The sequence below is a fragment of the Sturnira hondurensis genome, unplaced genomic scaffold (assembly GCF_014824575.4).
Source record: "Sturnira hondurensis isolate 20B ecotype Veracruz unplaced genomic scaffold, ASM1482457v3 Scaffold0002016, whole genome shotgun sequence".
Classification (NCBI taxonomy): domain Eukaryota; kingdom Metazoa; phylum Chordata; class Mammalia; order Chiroptera; family Phyllostomidae; genus Sturnira; species Sturnira hondurensis.
The window spans coordinates 336,454-358,351 of NW_028074647.1; the positions used below are offsets into that span (position 1 = coordinate 336,454).

At 40.0% G+C, this 21,898-nt stretch overlaps 1 protein-coding gene across 2 annotated transcripts in view; it reads left to right on the forward strand.

Moving 5' to 3' along the window:
* The window catches only part of FGF13 (fibroblast growth factor 13), a 219,823-nt gene that overhangs the window by 125,610 nt on the left and 72,315 nt on the right, over positions 1-21,898 (forward strand). The window contains exons 1-3 of one of the 2 annotated variants that reach the window (XM_037038495.1): positions 10,495-11,423; positions 13,287-13,397; positions 18,889-18,992. In XM_037038495.1, coding sequence (XP_036894390.1) covers positions 11,237-11,423; positions 13,287-13,397; positions 18,889-18,992 — 402 coding nt within the window. In that variant the 5' untranslated portion in view covers positions 10,495-11,236. Of the gene's footprint in view, positions 1-10,494; positions 11,424-13,286; positions 13,398-18,888; positions 18,993-21,898 lie in introns of those variants that run through there. The other variant, XM_037038504.1, reaches the window with a different exon arrangement.

Genomic DNA, 21,898 nt, shown 5'->3' on the forward strand with positions numbered 1-21,898 from the left:
TCAAAGATTTTATTTATTTACTTTTAGAGAAGGGGAGGGAGGGAGAAAGAGAGGGAGAGAAACATCAATGTGTAGTTGCCTCTCACCCACCCCCTACTGGGGACCTGGCCCACAACCCAGGGATGGGCTCTGACTGGGAACCCAACCAGCCACCCCCAGGTTCACAGGCCAGCACTCAACCCACTGAGCCACACCAGCCAGGGCACAATATATAATAATATATATTAAAATCAGAGTGAATGGTGAATGTGGAGTAAGGAAGTAGAGATTATTTTCAAAGACAATTTTTTTCAATAATCTTGTCTATGAAAATTGAGAAAGACTGAACAGGAACTGGATGAGCCAGTCTAACATATTATTTTATGCTATATGAATAGCAGAGTTAACACAGCAACCTTCTGTGTCCACTCAACCTGCAAACACATTCAGAGAGCCCAAAGTATAAATGGCAGGGGACTTTTAAATTGAGGGATTCTCCAAAGCTGTTCCAACCCTTGAAGCTACCCCAGCAGCCTGTTCTGTCATTTAAAATGACACCAGTAGAGACACTCCTTTGTAGTATAATATTGCCTCTCAGAATAAGCCAATTCCTGGGGTGGGTGTGATGACTACTAGTACTCATTAACTCAGAACTGATGAGAGTATCTGATTAACTAGCTATTTTAGTGGAAAGCAGTGACCCAGGGGTGGGATATAGGAAAGGACAATTTTAACGAAGAGGAGAATTAGGAAAACCTGGATCTGGAGGTTTTTGTGGGGCCTCATAAGGACAGTGGGAATCTGGACTGAGGTGCTGACTTTACAGCATTGCCAGAGGCTGATCTGGAGTGTGTATACACATGTACACACACACACACACACAAGTCCACAGTTATTTTGGTTCTTCTTATAGTGAAATAGAGCACTGTTATTTCTGTTACTAATTTTGTTAAGTATATTGTTTTCAGAACACAGGATACCACAATTCTAACAGAGAAGATAGGCACTGGAATTTTAGGGGCAGGAAGAGGAATGCAGTAAGTAGCAAGATGTTTTAAATATGTTTTCAGCATATTCGAATACCTTGCCCCGGCTGGTGTGGCTCATTGAATTGAGTGCCAGAGATTCCCTGTCAGAGCAAATGCCTGGGTTGCAGGCCAGGTCCCCATTTGCGGGCATGGGAGAGGCAGCTCACTGATGTTTCTTTTGCACATGGATGATGTTTCTCTCCTTTTTCTCCCTCTCTTCCCCCCTCTCTGAAAATAAATAAATAAAATACAAAATTACCAGGATTATCTGGCTTGGACACCTCATTTGTTAGCTTAAAATTTTATCATGCATCCTTCAAGGAATAGTTCAGTCACATGCCAAATAGTTCTCAATATATGTTTACTGAATGAATGAATGAGTGAATGAACAAATGCACAAACATTTATTCAGCTACGCTTGCCGCAGATCTCTTCTCTAAAATGAGATTGTTACTTGAGCATCAAGACCCCTGTTAGGAAATCAGGTTCTAAAAATTACTTGACATATTCAGTGGTTGCAGGAGAAAGTTACTAAATTATTTCAGTCTGAGGATTTTACTTTTAGCTGTTTGTCAGAAGGAAAAAGAGCAAATGAGTTAGAATGAGTACAGGAGAAACCCCTGATTGCAAAAGAATAGTCATGGGCTTCAGGCATAGAAGTGCATACAATGTGTGTAATATTTTTCTCTCTTTTGGCTGAACTCAAGCTTCCTGTAGCTGAAAGCAGATGGCACACAAAAAGCTTACAATGTAGAAAGCCAGTTTTCCCTGCATGAAAAGAAATGAGAGAATTGGGAGCACTTTAACTTCTCATCTCTTCTAAGTAGCAATAACGATAAAGACCAGGAAGTGTCCTTGGGGTCTCAGTAGTCTAAAGCCCAGATTACCTGAGTCAGAGCAGGTCTTGGTGTCAAAGTACTCCCTCTGCTGAGAAACCCAGAATGACACTAAGGGCTGATTTATAATTATTTCACTTTACATGAAACATAGCAGTTTCCTTTAAATATCACTCTAAGAAGTTATTAAAAGTGTATGAACTATGCTCATAACTAAACATAGGTAGTGTCTATTCCTATTTCTTTCATAATTCACTTTGTTAAGAAAAAACATAACTGAGTTGAAAATCACGCTATATTCTCCATCATTTTCTGTTACCCAAGCCAAGAGATAGCCATATCCAGGCACCACACTGTTCAGCGACCCAAATTCCAGACCCCGTGCCAAAGAGGAAAAAGTTGTATTTAAAGGGCTGGACTTATATACATAAATTGTATTGGCTAAGGATCCTTGGCTTAAATAGTGGCACTGCCACCTGTGTACAGACCAGGAAACTATAGATATATCACTTAGTCTTTCTAGACTTCACTTTCCTCACCTGTAAAATGGCAATAATGATAATACCTACCTTAGAGGTTGTCGTGAGGATCATAGAACAGTAGAATTATAGCACTTAACAGGATGCTTGTCCAGTTATAACCACAAAATTTATTAAGTGTTATCACCATTTGAGACATCCATTTTGTAACCCCCCCAAATCTAAAGTAGAGAGTTTAAAAAACATCTAGGTGAATGAATAAAGAAGACATGGTGTGTGTGTGAGAGAGAGAGAGAGAGAAAGACAGACAGACAGAGACAGAGACAGAGACAGACAGAAAGACAGAAAGAGAAGAAGTCTCCAAGGATATGGAGAGTCATTTTGTTCAGAGAAAAGCCTGAAGTGTATAACAATGGAAAATTACACGACAACAAAAAAGAGGAAATCTTGCCATTTGCAACCACATGGATGGATCTAGAGGGTATTATGCTAAAGTGAACTGTCAGGCAGATGTCAAGAAGAGGATGACCAAAATGTATGATTTCATGTATATGTGGAACCTAACAAAACAAAACAAACCAATGGACTCAATAGAAACAGAAACCAAAGTGATTGTTACCAGAGGGGAGGGGTGTGGGGATGGGTAAAAGTGGAAGGGGGATATGGTTAGTAATATCGTGATAAGTTTGCACAGTGACAGATGATTACTAGAATTAGTAGGGTGATCACATAGTAAGGAATAAAAATGGCAAATCACTAAATTGTACATCTGAAACTAATGTAACCAAGATAAGATTGCGTAACAACTAAAAAATTTTTTTTAAAAATCCAGGGCATCTGCACAGTTCTCAGGTGGATGGTGGAACTGTCTTTTGTCCTGTTCTTAAAATCTGGAGAATACCCTTTCCTCTGAATTCAGCAAGTTCTTCTGCCCAAATCCTGGTTGGTATCCAAAGCAAGATGTCTTAAGATTCTTAATCCTGAAGGAGCAAAGAAGTATTTTCCCATTACCTCTCTGCTGTAAAAAATAAGAACACTTGATAGGAGATTGGTGGAATCAGTGTCGTTGGCAAATAGGAAATCAATCCACAGATCCTTATGCTGGCTGTGAAGCCTGAACCTATATGCCAAGTAATAATGAACATGACATCATTTGCAAACACTGCATCTCCTTCCTCAAATCCTGAGTTTAGGTCACCTTCCTCCAGAAATTCTATTTCTTGAAACAGCTTAGATCCAGAAAAAATCACTGATTGTCCACTATTGCCTCAAATCCTCCAACATTTCTCCCCTAGATTTTCATTTAGATTATTTAGTTCACTGGGCAAGAAATGAACCCAATGTTACAGATATTTTGCCTCTGAGTCTTGCACATTTTTAGTCTGCCAAAATGTCTCATCATAGAAGTACTTCATTTATGTTTGTTAGCCACCAGTCAGTTCATAAAATAGAAACCGTTCTTTCAAGATCTTTAAATATTATTGAATAAAATGGAATGAGAGTCACTTAGAGAAGCAGGTGCTTTTGTTGGCTCTGGATTCTGAGTCACAAACGAGGCAACCCATTTGGTTAAGAATAAATTTATTGTATCTACAAAGTATTTCCCACATGCTGGATGAGAGAATTTTAGAAAATGGGTGTGACTGCCTTGACACACATGCTCCAAGTTCACCCAATATAATCTTCCAATGTCAACGACACTAGCTTATCTCTGTGCCCCACAAGAGAGAACTTGAAAATTTTCTCAGTAATGGTGTTGCTTCCCCTCTCCCTGTGACCACTTCTTGGTTGCAGGTCATGGGTAATATAAATAGTACATAGTGTAGTTTTTATGACAGAACAAGAGCCTTGAGGGGAATCAACTCACATGCCCACCAACATAGATAAGGTTTCTGTTCTATTCATAAAAGCTTCTACAGGAGAATCAGCAGTCATGGTATCTAACCACCCGTACTTAAAATACTCTTTTCCTTGTACTAATGTTAAATCTCTACATATTGGAGCTTAAACTCATTTCCTTGTTTTCTTTCCCTATGATCAAGAAAGAAACCTGGACCCCAGCAAGCCAGTATTTCTCTCCAGGTTTTCTTGATTAAATTACCAAACAGGTAATCAGAGGCCTTAAACTCCTGATGTTTCCCACTGTTATGGTTAATTACATAGCAAAGAGCTGAATTCATTCATAGGATTAATGCCATGAGGGTGTTTTATGGTTTTAATGTCCATATATTATGTCTGAACAATGAAATTTTTACATGGGTTACAGTATTTTTCTTTTTAAAGTATCACAATGAATCAGTATGTTCCCAATTAATTTTAAATATAAACCAGAGATGCCTTTAGTAAATTGTATAGCTTAAATATTCAGAGAATAATCTCTAAGAGGGGACATAATGAAGATCAAACCACTGTCCTAGTGCAATGCAAGCCTAGGTTCCCTGGCTTTTCATCCTGAATACAAATCAGTTGAGCCAATCAATTGCTAAACAATTGATTCTGGAGACCTTTGTTTCTGAAGCATAATTTCCCCAATGATCTGACTAGGAGAGACTCATTGCCAGCTAATAAATGTGTCAGGTTATGTTACAAAATACAGCCGTCATTCTTTCTGTCCTTGGAATTCCAGTGTGACATTGACAAGATCCCTTAAATTGCACTTTTCTTTTTGCTTGAAGTGGTAAGAGCCTTTGCTAATAGCTTTTGTATGACCTCCTCATTTGTATATATATCCAGTCATTTCTCTGGGTTTTGGATGTGATTAGATTGGCCACAAAAGGAGGCACTTGTTGCCCAGTCTATTAAATACCCTCTCTGCTGCCCTACTCAGTCAATGGTGAGATATCTGTGTTGCTTGACTTTGGTGCTCTTGAACCTGCCACTCTTTCCTCCCTTTGAGCTCATCATCAGTTCTTGACCTGATAACTGGTCACTCAGATGTTTTGATGAATGGTCAATGAAGATGGACAGCAATCTGGCAAGTAGCTCCATTTATGTTTATCTTCATGAAGGAAGGGTGTTTGAAATTTCTCACTTTTAGAGTTTCAGAAATATAGGGAGTTCCTTCCTGCTTAAAGGGTATAGAGGCTGCTCCTATTTAGGCTGAGTTCACTCATTTTTACTCATCACAGTCACATCTGTTTGGATTTCTATCTTTCTCCTGGAGATGCCTCTTGAGAGCAGGTCCCCTCAACTTCTTTACAGATCATCTGAGACCTGCCAAAAGAGACTGGCAGCCCTGACTGGCAAGGCTCAGTTGGTTAGGTGTTGTCCCACAAAGCAAAGGGTCTCCAAAAGAGATTGGCAGTCTTGACCTGAGTAGCTTTGTTGGTTGGTCCCATAAAGCGAAGTGTCGACAGTTAGATTCCTGGTCAGGGAAGATGCCTGGGTTGCAGGCCTAGTCCCTGGTCAGGGACCTTACAAGAGGCAACTGATTGGTATTTCTCTCATACATCAATATTTGTCTCCATCTCTTTATCCCTCCCTTCCTCTCTCTCTAAGAATAAATAAATAAAATAATTAAAAAATAGAAATTGACAGAGAACAATTCACATTCTATGCTCTGATAACTCGCATAACTCTCCCTGAAAAGAATGCTAAAGCTTGGTTCTCAAGTGAATGCACAAAGAGTGGAACCAAGGAGACTTCTGTGTTTTTCTTTGGAATCCAATTTAGAGTTTATATTCTGGTGGGGTGGGAAGAAAAAGAGAGCAGACGTATGAGGAGGGAAAGATAAACATGTTGGAGGAACAGGGTCATATAAAAAAATCATAGCCTCCCAGAGCCAAAATGACTTTAAGGAAAATTTCATCCAGAGGTTTTACAATGTTTTGTATTTAATAATGAAATCTTTGTTTCGTAAGAAAGCATACAGCAAGCCCTAGTATATAAAATAAATGAAAACAGAGGTACTATGGTGAAAACATGGGTGAGGAAACTTATATCCCCTCCATATACTCTTAGTGCTCTGTAGAATACAATTCGAAAGCCATTAATTGAGTCTACAGGATTACTTTAAAGATGGGAAAACTGAAGTCCCAGCAGTAGAAATGACATGCCCAAGGTCACACAGCCCATTAGTGACAGAGTCAGGATTATAACATATGCCTCCTATTACCCAGGCTAGAACTCTTTGTGCATTGAATTGGACAAAGGAGCTACAGTGTTCGTTTTTCTTGAACATGATCAAAGAGAGTTTGGTGTATAGTGCAGTTGGGGGAGGAGGCAGGAGAAGCAAGGAAGAGTAGACCCATCCATTATATAAGAGTTGGGAGCCATGGAAATTGAAACTATAAATCTGGAGTAGACCTAGAAAGTTCTACAGCAAGGGTTACAGTGTGAACTGGTAAGCACAGAGCAAGACAGGAGGAAAAGGTATACTGGAATAATTGTCAATGGAAAGTTCTTTCTTCTCCCTCCCACAAAAATGCCATACTACTGGTCTGGGGTGGCAGTAAAACACAAAGAAAAGGTAATACATACTTCTCCGGGGTGGGCTGCAGTTCTTTCTTGTGGGGGCAACTTTGCCTGCAAAGTCCGTCTCNCCCTGACCGCCAGAGATGAAAGTGAAACTACCAAGACATGACCTGTTTGGGGAGGAAAGGTGGCTTACCCCTCAAAGAAGCAGGGCCAAGAGCCCCTTCCTCAAGGGGCTTTTATTGGGTTCATTTGCACAAGAATACAGGTAAGGATCAAACAATAGATAGCATTCAAAGCACTATGAGGGCTTATTCTCAGTCCGGGTCAGATAGCTAAAGAGCCATAAAACTTTGAGGAACAAACTTCTTGCTTGGACCCTTATTATTTAAATGAGAGCATTCTAAACAAAGCAGGTTTCACAGGAATTCTACATATTCTTTCTTAGGCCTGATCACCCCAGATCCTGCTCTAGCTTGCAAGGGGCTGCACCACCTCCCCCATCACAGGTTTTTCAGGCTTAAGTGGATTAGAGCCAGGAAGTGCTTCTCCCAGAGGACATGGGGACTCAGCTATGACAGAATAGCCAGGGGGCAAGGGTCAATCACTCCCTCTTTGTTGCAGCTCCCCCCAGTCCTTCCATGATGGCCTGCCAAGTGATTGAGTCTAGCTTAGTATGCCCTCCTCTGAAGGGTCCTACTGTCTCTGACTAACCAACCAAGTGTTGGGGGCAGGGGATGAAGTAGAGACAAGCTTTGTCTCCTTAGTGGCTCACATTCCAGAGGTCACTCACTCAGCCTTAGCCATGGAGGGCAGTTACAACTCCTGAAACCAGGCAGAGTGGTTCCCAACATTTTCTTTCATATGCCTTCCTATGATGACTGTGTTTTGGGCATAGTTCTCCATTGAAGATTAAGATTCGAGAGTTAATTCCTGGCTGGTGTAGCTCAGTGGATTGAGCGTGGGCCTGCGAACCACACGATCGCAGTTCGATTCCCAGTCAGGACACATGCCTGGGTTGCAGATCAGTTCCCAGCAGGGGACTCACTAGAAGCAACCATACATTGATATTTCTCTCCTTCCCTTCCTCTCTAAAAAATAAATAAATAAATAAATAAATAAATAAAAATTCGAGAGTTACAGTCACATTTTTCTCTGAATTCGAAAGTACTGAAGAAATACACATGAGAGTTAGGAAAAGATAAAAATATCTGCTTAATTAATGGTTAAGCTGATAGCATTAATATTATTTGGATCCAAAGTCAAAATGGCCTTCTTCCACTTCTCCCGGGTGATCCCCTAATCTTGTCACAGGCCTTTGTGCTTTACCCTAGTGGAAGAGAGAGGGGAATGCATGTGGTCTGTAGGCAGACAGAACACAGATTTAGAGGCTCCTATCTCCATTCTCGCTAGTCATGTGTCACTTTGTGTCTGTGGAAAGGACATAATAAAAGGGGCATATAAAAAGGCAGAAGTACATTTTATGGGCTGATGGAACATGCAGCAGGAAGAGCTTCTTCCTACACACTCTCATTTTTTAAGATTATAAAATTTAAGAAAGGTATGTTTTAAACACCTACAGAATCTTATCAGCTTTGGCCTAGTAGTTCTCTGAGCTCATGGCATAGGGGTAAGAACTGATGTATTTACATGTTTTTGCTTATGACTTTACCATGATGTGCCTCCCCATTATATATTCCTGAACCTTTATCCATGTCTGTTTACCTCTGATACCCACCTCAGAGTGGCCATATCAGTAATTGTCCAAGCATCCTGAAGATACCTTATGAATAGTATCTGTACAAGCCAACAGTGAGTGCTTGCCTGGTAGAGAGTGGAGGTAAAAGAGTGTGTAGGAAAACCCTCATTTTCTCAGTACCATTTCTTCATCCCTACTCTTTTCAAGTTCTAGCCCTTGCCAGAATCAGAACTTTGTCCATCTTTAGCTTTTTTATGCCTGCTTTGGTTCAGGCTTCTCCCAAGAGAGAAGCAAGAGGAAAGGAAGAAAAGGCCCTTGGGGTTGGGGCTGCTCAGAAGATAGAAACATGCACAGAGTGAGTAGGAACATCTCCACTGCCCATCCCATACCCCAAATGTTTGGCTGTGGTCAGAGCTTCTTCTGTCCCTTCTTTTGGTGAGAATATTTCCCTTTGAGGTACTTGGGATTTGAATCACATACATCCTGAGCCAGGACACATCCTCCTACCCTTCAGAATCAGTATAAATCAGTCATCATCAATTACTTTCAGTAAATTTTTAGTGAGCATAAGTTCTGTTGCAGTAACTGTGCCAGGAGATTGGACTATGGTAGTGACCAAGACACAGTCCTGAGTTTCAGGGTGTTCACAGTTCAGTAGGAGCAGACTAGGACTTTCCCCCATGAATCAAAATCCAAAGAAGTGGATACTTGAATTGACTTCTCCGTTTACCTTGGCCTCCATTTTCTTGTGGGAAAGCCAAAAGAGCAAAGCTGTAGACTAACCTATTTCTGCCAACACAGAATAGTGCTTCTGATGAGGCAAGAGACATTCAAGATTGGGGAGAAGCGTAAGGATCAGATGGCAGCAGCTCTCCAGTGGAACACTGGAATCTATATAAGGGTCAGGCAATTCAGTTCTGATGGGCTAAGAAACCTGAGTTTCCTAGTTGGGAGTTCAGGCAAGAAAACAATGGCTGAAGTCTGGGCACTTGGTTTTGCATCTACATCTATTCTGAAAAGATATGAGAGCGGGGGTTGGGGGGGTCCAATAAGGGTATGTAGTGGCAGCTGTAAGATAGGCAGCCCTACTATAGAGGGCGTCCTTTTTGGCATCAGAAATCCAGTAAAATAAAACAATCCTGACTGTTTGAAGGTAGGGATGTGGATAGACCATTTTCTGTAACATTCTTGACCTCAACATTCCTTCTTTCTTCTCCTGCAGATTAAAATATAAAACAGGGAAAGGACAGAACTTGTGAATACAGTGAGGTGGACAAAAGGCCAGACTTGATTCCTGAATTGGAGGGAGAAGAGGTGGTATGAGCTTGAGGAGCAGGAAAAAAATGAAAGAAGTTAGGAGATTGGAGATGGGTTGGCTAAAATAAGGAGGTTCGGCTCCGCATTTTCCCAATACTCCTTATGGTGAACGACTCAAGCTCTCTGTTTGGACCCGAATGTAATAATGAGTGGGCGAATGTAATAATGAGTGGGCGTAGAGGAAAAATGGGGTTCGGACAGAGCAAATTGGCTCGAAATGGAAAGTCAGCATAAACCACTGGGTGGCAGTGTGGTGTGCGGGCGTAGCTCTGCAGTGCCTGCTGCTAAACCCTTTTGGGAGCTCTGGTCTCCTGAATGACTACAGGTGTCGTCAGGCGAAATATCTCAGTAGGGGCGGTGAGTCCAAGCTTGGGGCAGGTGACTGGCGAACTTCCTAGGAACTCAAGCCCGGACATAACCTGGCCATCGGAGAGTCAATAACTAAGAATCACCGCACCCCGCCACCCCCCATTTTCAAGCACCACCTCCCTCCACCCCCAACCCCGATCCTCCAATGCAACTACCTCATCCTGGTGCCTCCTCCATCACTGCTCCCGAAGCTCCTTTCGGGAAGAGGAGGGGAAAAGGATTTGGTAATGGGGCAGTGCTTAAGCCCCTACAGGTGTTAGCCTGAGAGGCCCACGTCGGGGACTTGGGGGGTGGGGGTGGGGGTGGGGGCGGCCCGAGGCCGGAGCCTGCAGGCTAGGCTCTGGGAGGGAGGGGCCACCAGGGGAGGGGGGCCTCTGAGAAATTGTCGCACTCTTCCGGAGGGTGTCTGCAAGACCGGATTCCTGTGCTGAGACGGTGCCGCGCCCAGAGCAGCAGCAGCCGCCGGAAAGCCGGGAAGATGGGAGGCCATTACCTGTTTGATCACCGTCGGAAAGCTGGCACCAGCCAACTTTTCCCGATAGTCACCCCAAGAAGTTGCAAGGACTAGTCGGAGGCTTGGAGGGGCCAGGGTGAGGGCGCGCTCCCGGGCGCTTCTTCCCCTTCCCCCCTCCCTTTCGCCGCTTGTGCCCCGGGCCTCTCTCCCGCCTGCGCTCTCCCCCGCCCGCCTCCCTCCTCCAGCCCCCTCCGCGAGGCACAGCCGGGGGCGTTGCCGCCAAACTCCGACCCAAGCCTCTTGGACTTGCACAGTGTCCTGGGGCGCAGGGGCTGGAGCGCACACACGCAGTCGTGAAGCTCTGCCTCCGCCCGCCAGTCTCGCCTTCGATCCCGGCCCTGGGCTGTGGCATCTACTCGGACCCAGGCAGCCCGAAGCCCGAAGCCCAAGCGGGAGCCAGACCACCCCCGAAGGAGCTCGGACAGCATGCTGAGCACCCTCCTTGGCTGAAGCCCAAGTGAGGAGAAACCCGGAGGAGCGCAGGCTAAAGAGCCAAAGGCGGCTCAGAGGCGAGACAGCGGGCGAGCAGCGGAGGAGCGGGCAGAGGAGGCAAAGCCAGAGAGGGGCAGCAAAAAGAAGTGGTGGTGGTGGGCGTCGTGGCCATGGCGGCGGCTATCGCCAGCTCGCTGATCCGGCAGAAAAGACAAGCCCGCGAGCGCGAGAAATCCAACGCCTGCAAGTGTGTCAGCAGCCCCAGCAAAGGCAAGACCAGCTGCGACAAAAACAAGTTAAACGTCTTTTCCCGGGTCAAACTCTTCGGCTCCAAAAAGAGGCGCAGAAGAAGACCAGGTTGGAAGGGGCTCTTGGCTGGTTTGGTTTTGTTTGTTTCATACTTTAAGAATTTCGAGGGGCTGAAGGTCGTGTAGGTAAGCGTAGGTGAGTTTGTCTTGGGCCCATCTTGTGCGGATGGGGCCACTTAGCCAGTGTGCGTGCGGAGGAAAGCGATTGCTTTCGATTGCTTTCCTGCTTTCTTCGTATTGGTACCATGCTTGCTGCATTGCCACTGCCTTGGGACAAGCGTAGAGCTTTGGGGCATACCCTACCGAGGTGGTGCACCCCCAGCTTAAGAAGTGCCACATGTGTGCATGTCTTTGGGCTCTAGGCAAGCTCAACCCAGACAGGACTATTGTGTGTGTGTTGTGCGGCGGGGAGTGTAGAAATGGCAGGTGTGGAGCTGGACAGACACCACTTCCCCCCACACCCAGGAAAACCCAGGGAATCCCTCCCTAGCTTTCATTCCTGCAAGTCTGACCCTTCCCTTCCAGATTCTGTGGGCTTCCGTAGTTTAGGCATTCAGTTTCTTTGATCACTTTTAAGGTAATCGGTATAGATTTGACTTGTGGTGCAGCTTTGGAGAGGGGGGAGTAAATTCCTAGAACCTTTTGGCAGATAGCGTAGTGATCTGGTTATAATAGTAAAAGTGTGGTTACATGCTGCTAAAATGCAGGATTGGAGAGAGAATTTAAACTCACAGCTAGAGCGTGGGTCCTTTAGAACCTATTCAGTATGAGAGTAGCCCGATGTTCAGCACCGGAGAAAATTCACGCTGTTCCTAGGTGTCAGGTTGCGTCTAGATAGACCTTCCGACGAACATGCAGCTTATTTGGCTATTCTCAACCAAACGAATCCTCTCCGCTTGTTTTCTCTTAACTCGCTAAATACTGCAGACTTTTAGGCTTATTCGTCACTATGCTATTTCTCTTTTTATGTGTACTACACACCCTTCAATGGAAATGCAAACATACATTTTCTGTTGGCTGGAAGTTTTTAAGGCATTAGCTGTAAATTAGGCTAGTTTTAAAAAAGGGTTAAGTAGTTGCGAAGCATGATTATCTGGCCCAAATAATCACGTAAATATTTCAGTGCGGGTGTCTGTATTCTATATAAACAAATTTTGGATTACATGGTTGTTTACTGAAAAATTAGGTACATTATTAATTTATGGTGATTCACAATTGAAAATCATTTTGAGAACATATTTTAGACAATCATTTCTGATACTAAATTTGAAAATAAGTATGAACTAATTTTCTTTCCTTCCCACCAAAAAGTCCCTGATTGTTTTGCACCCATTTTTTTCTAAGGATAATTAATATGCTAGTGTGTGGTAATGGTTGCTTTATTCTTCCCTCCTCCTCTTTTTTTGTGTGTGTCCCAGCTCAATTTTCTTAATATAAGTCATTTGATGGATTTCAGCTTTCTTAGAATGGAGGGGACTATTTATTCAAATCACCATAATTCTGAAGGAAATCTTGAGTAGCGTGTTTTCAGTCCCTGGTTGGCAAACCATTCTAAATGATCTTCGAACTTCTTTTCCTTCCACAAGAAAAGTGGCACATTGTTAAAAAGCAGCATATGCCGATTGCCAACCCATTCCTAATGCTCAGTAAGAGAGAGGACCAGTCTGCAAGTCAAAGCACAAGCTATGAGAAGCTGTAGCTTCTTTGAGAAGCTTAGGGCTTTTCCAGTGTTATAAGATAGAAATCAAGTTTTTTCGATCAAAGTTTGTTTTCTTTCTTTCAGAGGTCTCCTTAAAAGTATAGCTTGACCTTCTCCACTAAAAGTTGTAAATGAAATTAAAAGTTTGGATTCTGAGTCTTTTCACATACCTATGCACAACTTAATTGATCCATCCCATCATTCTCTTTACAGAGCCTCAACTTAAGGGTATAGTTACCAAACTATACAGCCGACAAGGCTTCCACTTGCAGCTGCAGGCAGATGGAACCATTGATGGCACAAAAGACGAGGACAGCACGTACAGTAAGTGACTACAAAATAAATTAGTATATCTCAGCATGTTGTCGGCACTGTGTTTCCTTTGCTTTTTTCAAATAAACAATCTTTGCTCTATCCTTAAGAGAATGCAAAATATAGTCAATACTGTATCATCCTGTTCATGCAGGTTAACTTAAAGTACGTTGAACCTAAAATTACCTAAAATAGTGAACTAAAGCAAATAATGTTGACACCATCTGAAGAACAATCCAAATGTCATCACCATGGTAATCTGGATAGATTTTGGCCATCCTTTGGATTTTATTACTTTTTTCCCCACAGAAAATTTACTCACCCACACACTGATCCTGAAATAGCATGTTATCTGTACTCTTAAGAACTGGTCTGTCCCAAGAGAGAGGAGTGGTTTCATGTCATGAGAATTCATTAATACAAGCTTTCATTTCTTTTTTTATTAAAGATTTTATTTATTTATTTATTTATCTTTAGAGAGGAAAGAGAGGGAGAGAAACATCAATGTATGGTTGCCTTTCATGTGTCCACTGCTGGGAGTTGGCCTGCAGGGAACCCACCTGCAACCCAGGCATGTGCCCTGACTGGGAATCGAACCACGATCTTCTGGTTCGCAGGCCCGCACTCAATCCACTAAGCTGCACCAGCCAGGGCTACAAGCTTTCATTTCTATTCTCCCCTCCTCACACACACTGATATCTCTGAGACTAATTGGGATTTTAACATTTAGATACCTCCACAGGTGGGTAAAGAGATTTCTTTTAGTGCTTTATTTTTAACCATGGGTTAAATAATGACTGGATTGGAGACCATAATGGTGAGCCTAAAAAGAAAACAGGTCCAAAATAAAGTCAATTTCTTATCTAATAATTGAAGTAAGGTGATTCCAAGGTGCTATATAATCTTTCATTATGTATGCTTTATTTATTTGGAGTAATAAAAAGAAATGCACAAATAGTGAAGCCCTCTCTTCAGTGATAACAATTGGTGTTTTGCTATTTATAAAGCTCTAAAACATCTAGTTTTGACAATTAATTCTCCATTATCCCTAATTTATATTTCATTTCCCTCAAACTTTGATAATTTCCCAGAAATATTTCCACTGTCAGCTAAAAACAGCCAAGGAAAGCTAGTATAGAAGCTAATGAGTCCTCTGCAGCATTTGTAGAGATGTGTGGCTGTAGACAGCAAAGCCATGAACTGTGGTCCCAATGTTGTGTTAAAGAGTTTCACACCTGTTAAGATTGCATTCCTGGGCTGATGACCATGCTATAACCTCAAAAGGAAGTGACCTTTAATTACCCTTGAAGAAAACTCTTTTGGTACTTAGGTTGAAAAATATTCATACTGAATGAATGGTTCTTCACTGTTTTTGCAAAATGCCATGTTACTGTTGTGATATTGAAGTTTTGTAGATATTCTTTTATGCATGTCTATTTGAAACAATTAGTCAAGTGTAACTAGACAGTTTTATTGTAATCATATAACAGACATTAGTATATGGTGATCAGTAACAAAACATTCTCATAAATCAATATGTATAAATTGGTATTTGGGGAAGGGAATTAGGGGATATAAACTGCTGTTTTCCAAGGTACCTCAGCAAAATGCATCATTTGGGCGTTATTAAAAAGAAGCTTATGATTATCTGCTAATGAACCTGAACCACTCAAGTTTCCCCCATTTATTTTTAACATCTCCAGATCGAAATCAGAGGAAAAAAATTGTTTTTGGTCCAGTGTTCACATGTGTTTTCTGAAAAAGAAGAAAAACAGACAATTTATTTGTAGTGCCTTATAAACAGCAATGTGCCAAATATATGGAGATTGCACCGTATACAGTCACTTTAGGGTATATATGTGTATGTATGTATATATATTCACATACATACACACATACACATATATGTATGTAAATCAAGGCTCCATTTCTTACTATTTAGCTTTAAATCACATACATTTTACTCTTCAATTCCTCCATATGCATAGATTCTGCCATTGGTTGTTTTATAACTCTGACTGATATGCACGGCATTTCTGTGTACTAATGATATTGTAAGACCTTTCAAGAGCATAGCTTGGTAACCAAAATCTGTGTTTAGACAGAAGGAAATGATGAGAGGTAAGTCAATTGATGGTAAGTATTGCCATAACATGAAGTATGCAAATGAGAATTATCTCAAAAGAAAGAGCAAGTCTGTGGAGCTTGATTCTCTCTGATGCAAGTGTGACCAGAGGCCAAGGAGCTAGCTTATCTTTCTAATTGAGGATATTGTAGGTTATAAGTCATAATGAAACAAGGCTGTTTAATGATTAAAAGGATCACTAAAATGGAAGTTTGGCCATGTAAATTTTCCCCCTAGAGCCAAGCAATTTTCTTGGCATTCATTAGTTAATTACTTTAAGTGGGTAATACAAGAGAAAAGTTGTTTTTTTCACCTTTTCATTTATATAATATTTCCTTATTATATATTCCTAGATTTCTTTAATATGTATTCCTGGTATTGTGTTCATATTTTTCTAATTTTTAATCATACTTTTCTCATTTAGTTTAATTTGATTGGTTTCATGATACTTAATTCTGACATGGTAAGAAAGATAATGATAAAACAGATGAGTTCACATTTACCCAGATATATTTAATTCTAAAAGCATATGTTTGGTGTTATGTATTTAAGATAACCTTGGGTAGATTTATTACAATGATAAATGTCCATCAAATAAAATCTCATCATGAGGAAATCAGCCATTCTAGATTACGTATTTCTCTGTGAAAAGGAAAAGATGATACACATTTTATGGCAGCAGTTTTATTGTATCTGCCCTGGGTAAGGTTGAGAGCTATGTTAAAAGAATAGGTAAGTTTTCCTTCAGAGCTACAGTAGTATTACCAGTTCAACGTGTTAGCTTTTTCCAATCTTCTTGAAGATATACTTTTATTAACTACTTCCTCTGAGAAATTGACCTTAGCCAAACTAATGAAAAAGGATGGTGTCAGTGTCGTTTTCAGAAATGCTGAGTGCAAGGTAGAAACACTTTAATTGTTCTTAGGTAGACTCAACAGAGAACAAACAAGAAACAAAGGTCCTTTTATCTATTAAAAACTTCTTTAAAAACTTCGATGAAAATGGAATTTAGGTATTTAATCAATGTGTTTCATATATACAAATGAAATTAATTAGTTTCTTCTCATATTTTGAATAGTTTTATCCTAATCAAAATAAAATCTTCACTCCATGAGGAAGTGCTCCAGATTTAGATAAATAAAAGCAGAAAGGCTTTATTGATTCTTTGCAAGCTCACCCTTAATAAAATTTCTTTGCATTTTTATCTAGAAAGATGGTTCCTTTAGACAGACTTTAAACCAACCCAGTTTGTGATCTATCTAACGTCTAAAGAAAAGGTTGGCTTAGTATGACTAGCCACTTTCTGGTTTTGCTACTATCTTCATTTTTTTGTTTGTTTGTTTTAGAGTGGTGATTTTTGTTTTTGAATTAGGCTTCATAGAAATTTATGGTACATTGTGAGAAATTCATGTTCTACTATATAGTGAATAACATTGTTCAGGAATAGATAATCCCAGGTATGGGTTTTTGTTCTTTGCTCCTCTTCTTTGTACTGCTCATTAAACCCACATCAGAAAGTGGCTGGGGCACACAGTGAAAATCAAATCAATCTCTGTCCAAACTTCTTACAAGCTGCATGAAAAGAACTAAGGAGGTTGAGAATATTGTAAAAAATGAAGTTCTAGAAATAATTCTGGATATCACTTATTATTTTCTGCCATCTCTTAGTATGATTAAACTAGGATTTAGACATATGCTGGTGGTCTAATTATCTAGTCATATGCGGTGGTGTGGCTTTTAAACTAAATCCATGTGGAGGTTTTGGTTTGGTTTAATTTGTTTTGTTTTTTTTTTTAGATCTCAAAATTCTTAAACTATGAACTTCTATATAATTGTGATCTATGACTTCCAAACAATATAGTACTATCATGTTTCACTGTATAGATTGCTATCAATCCACAAATGTGTATTAATCACCCACTCTGAACTGAGCAAGGCTTTATCAACAGAAAGATATAGACATGATCCACTCAAATATCTGAGACTTCTTTCCTTTGCATTGCATTGTCAAATATAGCATGACATCCTGGCTTGCAATCTGTGCAATTACTTTCCTTTACCTCACATGACAGAAGGGCACAGCTTTTAATATGATGAGTATTGAATGAAGTGCCATCAGTGGCATGTAGTAGGAACACTTGTATTTTGAACTGTACAATATGTCCTAGCTCCCATTTGGTAACATCCTGATTCTAAGGGAAAGATACACTGTAGGCTCACCAAAGAATATTTAATTGTTCCTTAGTATTTCTCATCCATATGACCCCATCTACTAGAGCAGAATCTATATGCACCAAGATAGGAAGTCTCAGAAAAACCCTTCTTACCCATTGTGTGGCTCCTTTATATTCTTGTTCACAGAAATGATAGCAGACTGACATAACATCCTCAATAAACTTACACACCAAGACAGAAATCATCAACATTGGGCTAGGACTCTTGAGAGAAAGGTGCATAGACTATTTTCAAAAGTGTGTGGCAAGCACGATGCTTTAAAAATGTACTGTTTTATTTTTATTCAGGGCGTAGGAGGGAGTAGACAGCTGGTAGGGGGAGGACGCCCACTGGTTTTCTCCAGTGAGTGGTTTGTGATTGTGAGGAGAGCCTGGGTGTAAATTTTACACAGTCAAACCTTCAAATGGAGAAATGAAGGCCTCTTTGGCACCAGCTGGCTGCCCACTTACAACTATTTTGCAAAAAAAAATAGTAATTAAAAATAAATAAACTTATAAGTTCATTATTTTTATTCCCATAAGCTTTGCTCCTAAGATTAAAAGCTAAGACCACTCTGAACTTTAAGAAACTGCTGGTTCTTTAAGAAATGCTACCCTGGGAACATAAGAGTACAAAATGCCTGTTTTTTCAAGGCCCAGATTTATTTTGGGGTTGTTGCATTGGAAATAATACTGATAATGTAGACGAAGGAATTGGACTAGTGTCCTTTCTAAGATTCTAGGAATCTTTCCCCAAGAGGCAGATTGTAACTGTCTCTGTGAATTTCAGTAGTTATCTAGGGAGCAGTTTGAAACTTTAGTTTATTGAGGATAAAGCTATTTAATATATAGACCCATTTCTGGAACTGTATCTCTCCAGAAGCATTAAGGTTCCCCACCTTCAACACTATGCACATAGAATTGTCTTCCATTTTCTCCAGGGTGTTTGAGTGTATGCAGTTACAGTCCCAGTCACGTGACTGCAAGCATGAATCAAGTCTCTTAAAAGGTAGAAGAGGTCCTATCTATCTGTATGTGTGTAAATATGTATCTGTCTTTTTTCATCAAGCACACATCTGTTTTGGAGGATCAGATAGTGCTTTAGAAACTTTGAAAGCTCTGGAATTCAGAATATAACATGTTTTCCAATTTGTTTTCATTTCAGCTCTGTTTAACCTCATCCCAGTGGGACTTCGAGTGGTGGCTATTCAAGGAGTTCAAACAAAGCTGTATTTGGCAATGAACAGCGAGGGATACCTATACACCTCGGTAAGCCTTTCACTGGATTCATATTTTGACTATTATGGTTTTCAGCTGATGTGAAATAAAATATGCTGCATATGTGTCATGGCAGATTTCTGTGATACAAGAGTGTCCTTGATGGAAATATCTCATTTGAAAAGACAAATTAACTTCCAGTGAAAACTATATTTATTACTGATTAATCATTTGAAGCTAACATTTTTGGTGTAAAATCAAAGATTCAGTAAACATTTTTGCATCCATTAGCATTTGGGTTATTTTATATAGCATATAATATAATAACCTGTCTTTCTGTCTTGGTTTTATAAACATTGTAGACAGTTTCAATGTTAGATCTTAATTTGGCCCCATGTTCCCCATTCAACACTGGGAACATGGGGCCAAATTAGGATTTAGAGGGTTTTTTCCCATTTAAACATAGACAAATGTTATAATACCAGGTTTAGGATTTCATCCTTATCAGTAGATCTAATTGAAATTTACAGTAGACCACTTAATCTATGGATATTTTAATTTTTAATTTCATGTATTTTAAGAAAAAAGGATAGAATGGAGAAAACTGCTTGTAAAACGTTGTACTAGGTAGCCTTGAAGAAAGCTATTATTACCATGACTATAGAAATCTATTTCTCCAACTGCAAAAATGGTTATCTTTAACGACTCTTGCTCTCATGTTTCCAGAATTTATTTCAAAACCCAGTGTATAGAGAGACTCCTGATAGGTACAGAAGAAAGCATGCTGTAACCCTTTCTTAACACCATAATCCTAAAAGCCTGATCTCGATCAGTATTCCTGTCAGGCCATTTCAACTGTCTGATTGTTTAATAAATGCAGGGGTTTTATTCTTTTTATAAACGAGATATTTGGATTTATTGCAAACTTCATGACATCTGCCACTTTATTAATACATTGTTATTATTATAAATGATAGAAAAGTGGATTTGCTTTTCAGATTTGTGCATTGAGGTAAGATAATTTAATTATGAATGATTTTAATTAACCTCATTCAAATCAGCAGACTACCTCAACAGGACTAGTTGCAAAAGTAGGTTTTTAGTAAAATAAATGACTGCTTTCTGATACTATGCAGCATGGGAAGGAAATGGAATATACTGGGCATACTTTTGAGAAGATAAATACCAGATGACATAGGAAATAATTACCAGGAACTGATTTCACTGAGTTGTGGTGGCCATTAGAGTGCCATGATGGGAAAAATTGACATTTTTAAATCTTGCAACAGTGCAGTTTTTCTTAATGAAAATAATATTTTAAGTTAGAATGACAATAAGTCATTTGAGTTAGGTAATATGTCAGGTTTCCCCACTCAAGAAAATTAGTACATTCAGTATTACCTTTAGGGAACTGATGTTAAAATTTTATAGCCTACCATTCAAATTGACTGTTATTCCAAATGAAAACTGGTAAATGTCAATTTCAGCTCATTTCTAAGGAAGACTTCCCAGGGTAATCAGCATTGTACATTGATGGGATTCCTTTCCATGTTGGGAAGCAAATAGAAACCAATAGATAGCAAATGTGGGATGCTATGTGCATTGTAAGTAAGCACTTGCTATTATGGGAAATAAACTATGTTTTTGTTAGGAGGAAACATGTCTGATTGATAATCCTGGAGTTTATATAGGGGGAAAATATCAAAATTATTCTGCTCCAGGAAAGAATCATCCTTTTTCACTTCTTCTCATGCCTCCTATTGATCATGGTTTGGAGTCCCTTCACTGTTGATCACCATCCTCAGTGGGTGCTCCATTTTGTTATTTAAAGTGTGGTGTTCACACTCATTTAGGATGTAGTGTGTCTTAATGAATTCATCAACTTGTGTCCCTGTGACCAAAAAGCTAAATGAATGTCATACTTCATTTGGAAGAAGAAGAATCATTCTTCCCTGTCATAAAACCCTGGAACTTAACACTACTGATGCTATGCACAGTTTTGTTAGCTGCCACTTAGCAAAGAGAAAATTGGATTGCACAATGATCTAGGGAGCAAGTAAAATGAGAAAATGAAGTAGGGGGCTACTGAAAAGAAAATTATTAGGAAGTTATTGAAAATAATCTTGCTGAGGGATGACTAAGGTCTGCCTTAAAGAATTTTCAGTGGCAAAAGCTAAAAGGAGATGGATTCAGGAGATGTTTTAGAGGTAGAATCATCAGAATTTAGTGGCTGATTGGAGTTGGAGGGGAAACAAGATCACCATGGATGGTTGAATGTGTACAGTTGCCAATCACTACACAAATGCAAATAAAATATCTTCAGGTAGAGGTCGTTTAAAAATTTGGACAATTGTAGGTTATTAGGGACCCTGAGAGAGAAGGAGAATTTACCCTTTAGCAGTTGGCTTGATAGTGAAGTTATTAACCAAGATGAACAAAAGAAAAAGGGCAGAATTGGGAAAGAAGATACCTGAGCACAACCCATAGCTTAAGAAAGAGATGGGAGGTACAGATAAAATATGGGAATTATAACATGTAGGTAGTGTTTGAATAGTTGAGAGAATATGTAGCATAAGAAGAAAATAATAATATTTGTCAAATAATATTATTTGTCAAATAATATTAGGGAATACCGGCATGGTCAGCAGCAGCACAACAAATTGTGGCAGATATCACAATATTGCAAAAGATGTGAGAGAGAGTTTTCAAAACAGTCAGTGATACCAGGTGTTTTAGAGAAAAGTAATACAAGAACTAGCACTATAGCATGTGAAGGTCTTTAGTAATCTTGACAAGAGCACTTTTAGTGGGACACAGAAACCAGATTAGTGGCTTGTGGTGTTCATGGGAAGAGAGGAAGTAGAGGCAACAGGTATAGCATTTCTAAACCAAGGGGAGCAATGAGTGAGTACATACACCCATTGTGGAAGGTTTTGAGCCTTCTTCAGTTAAGACAC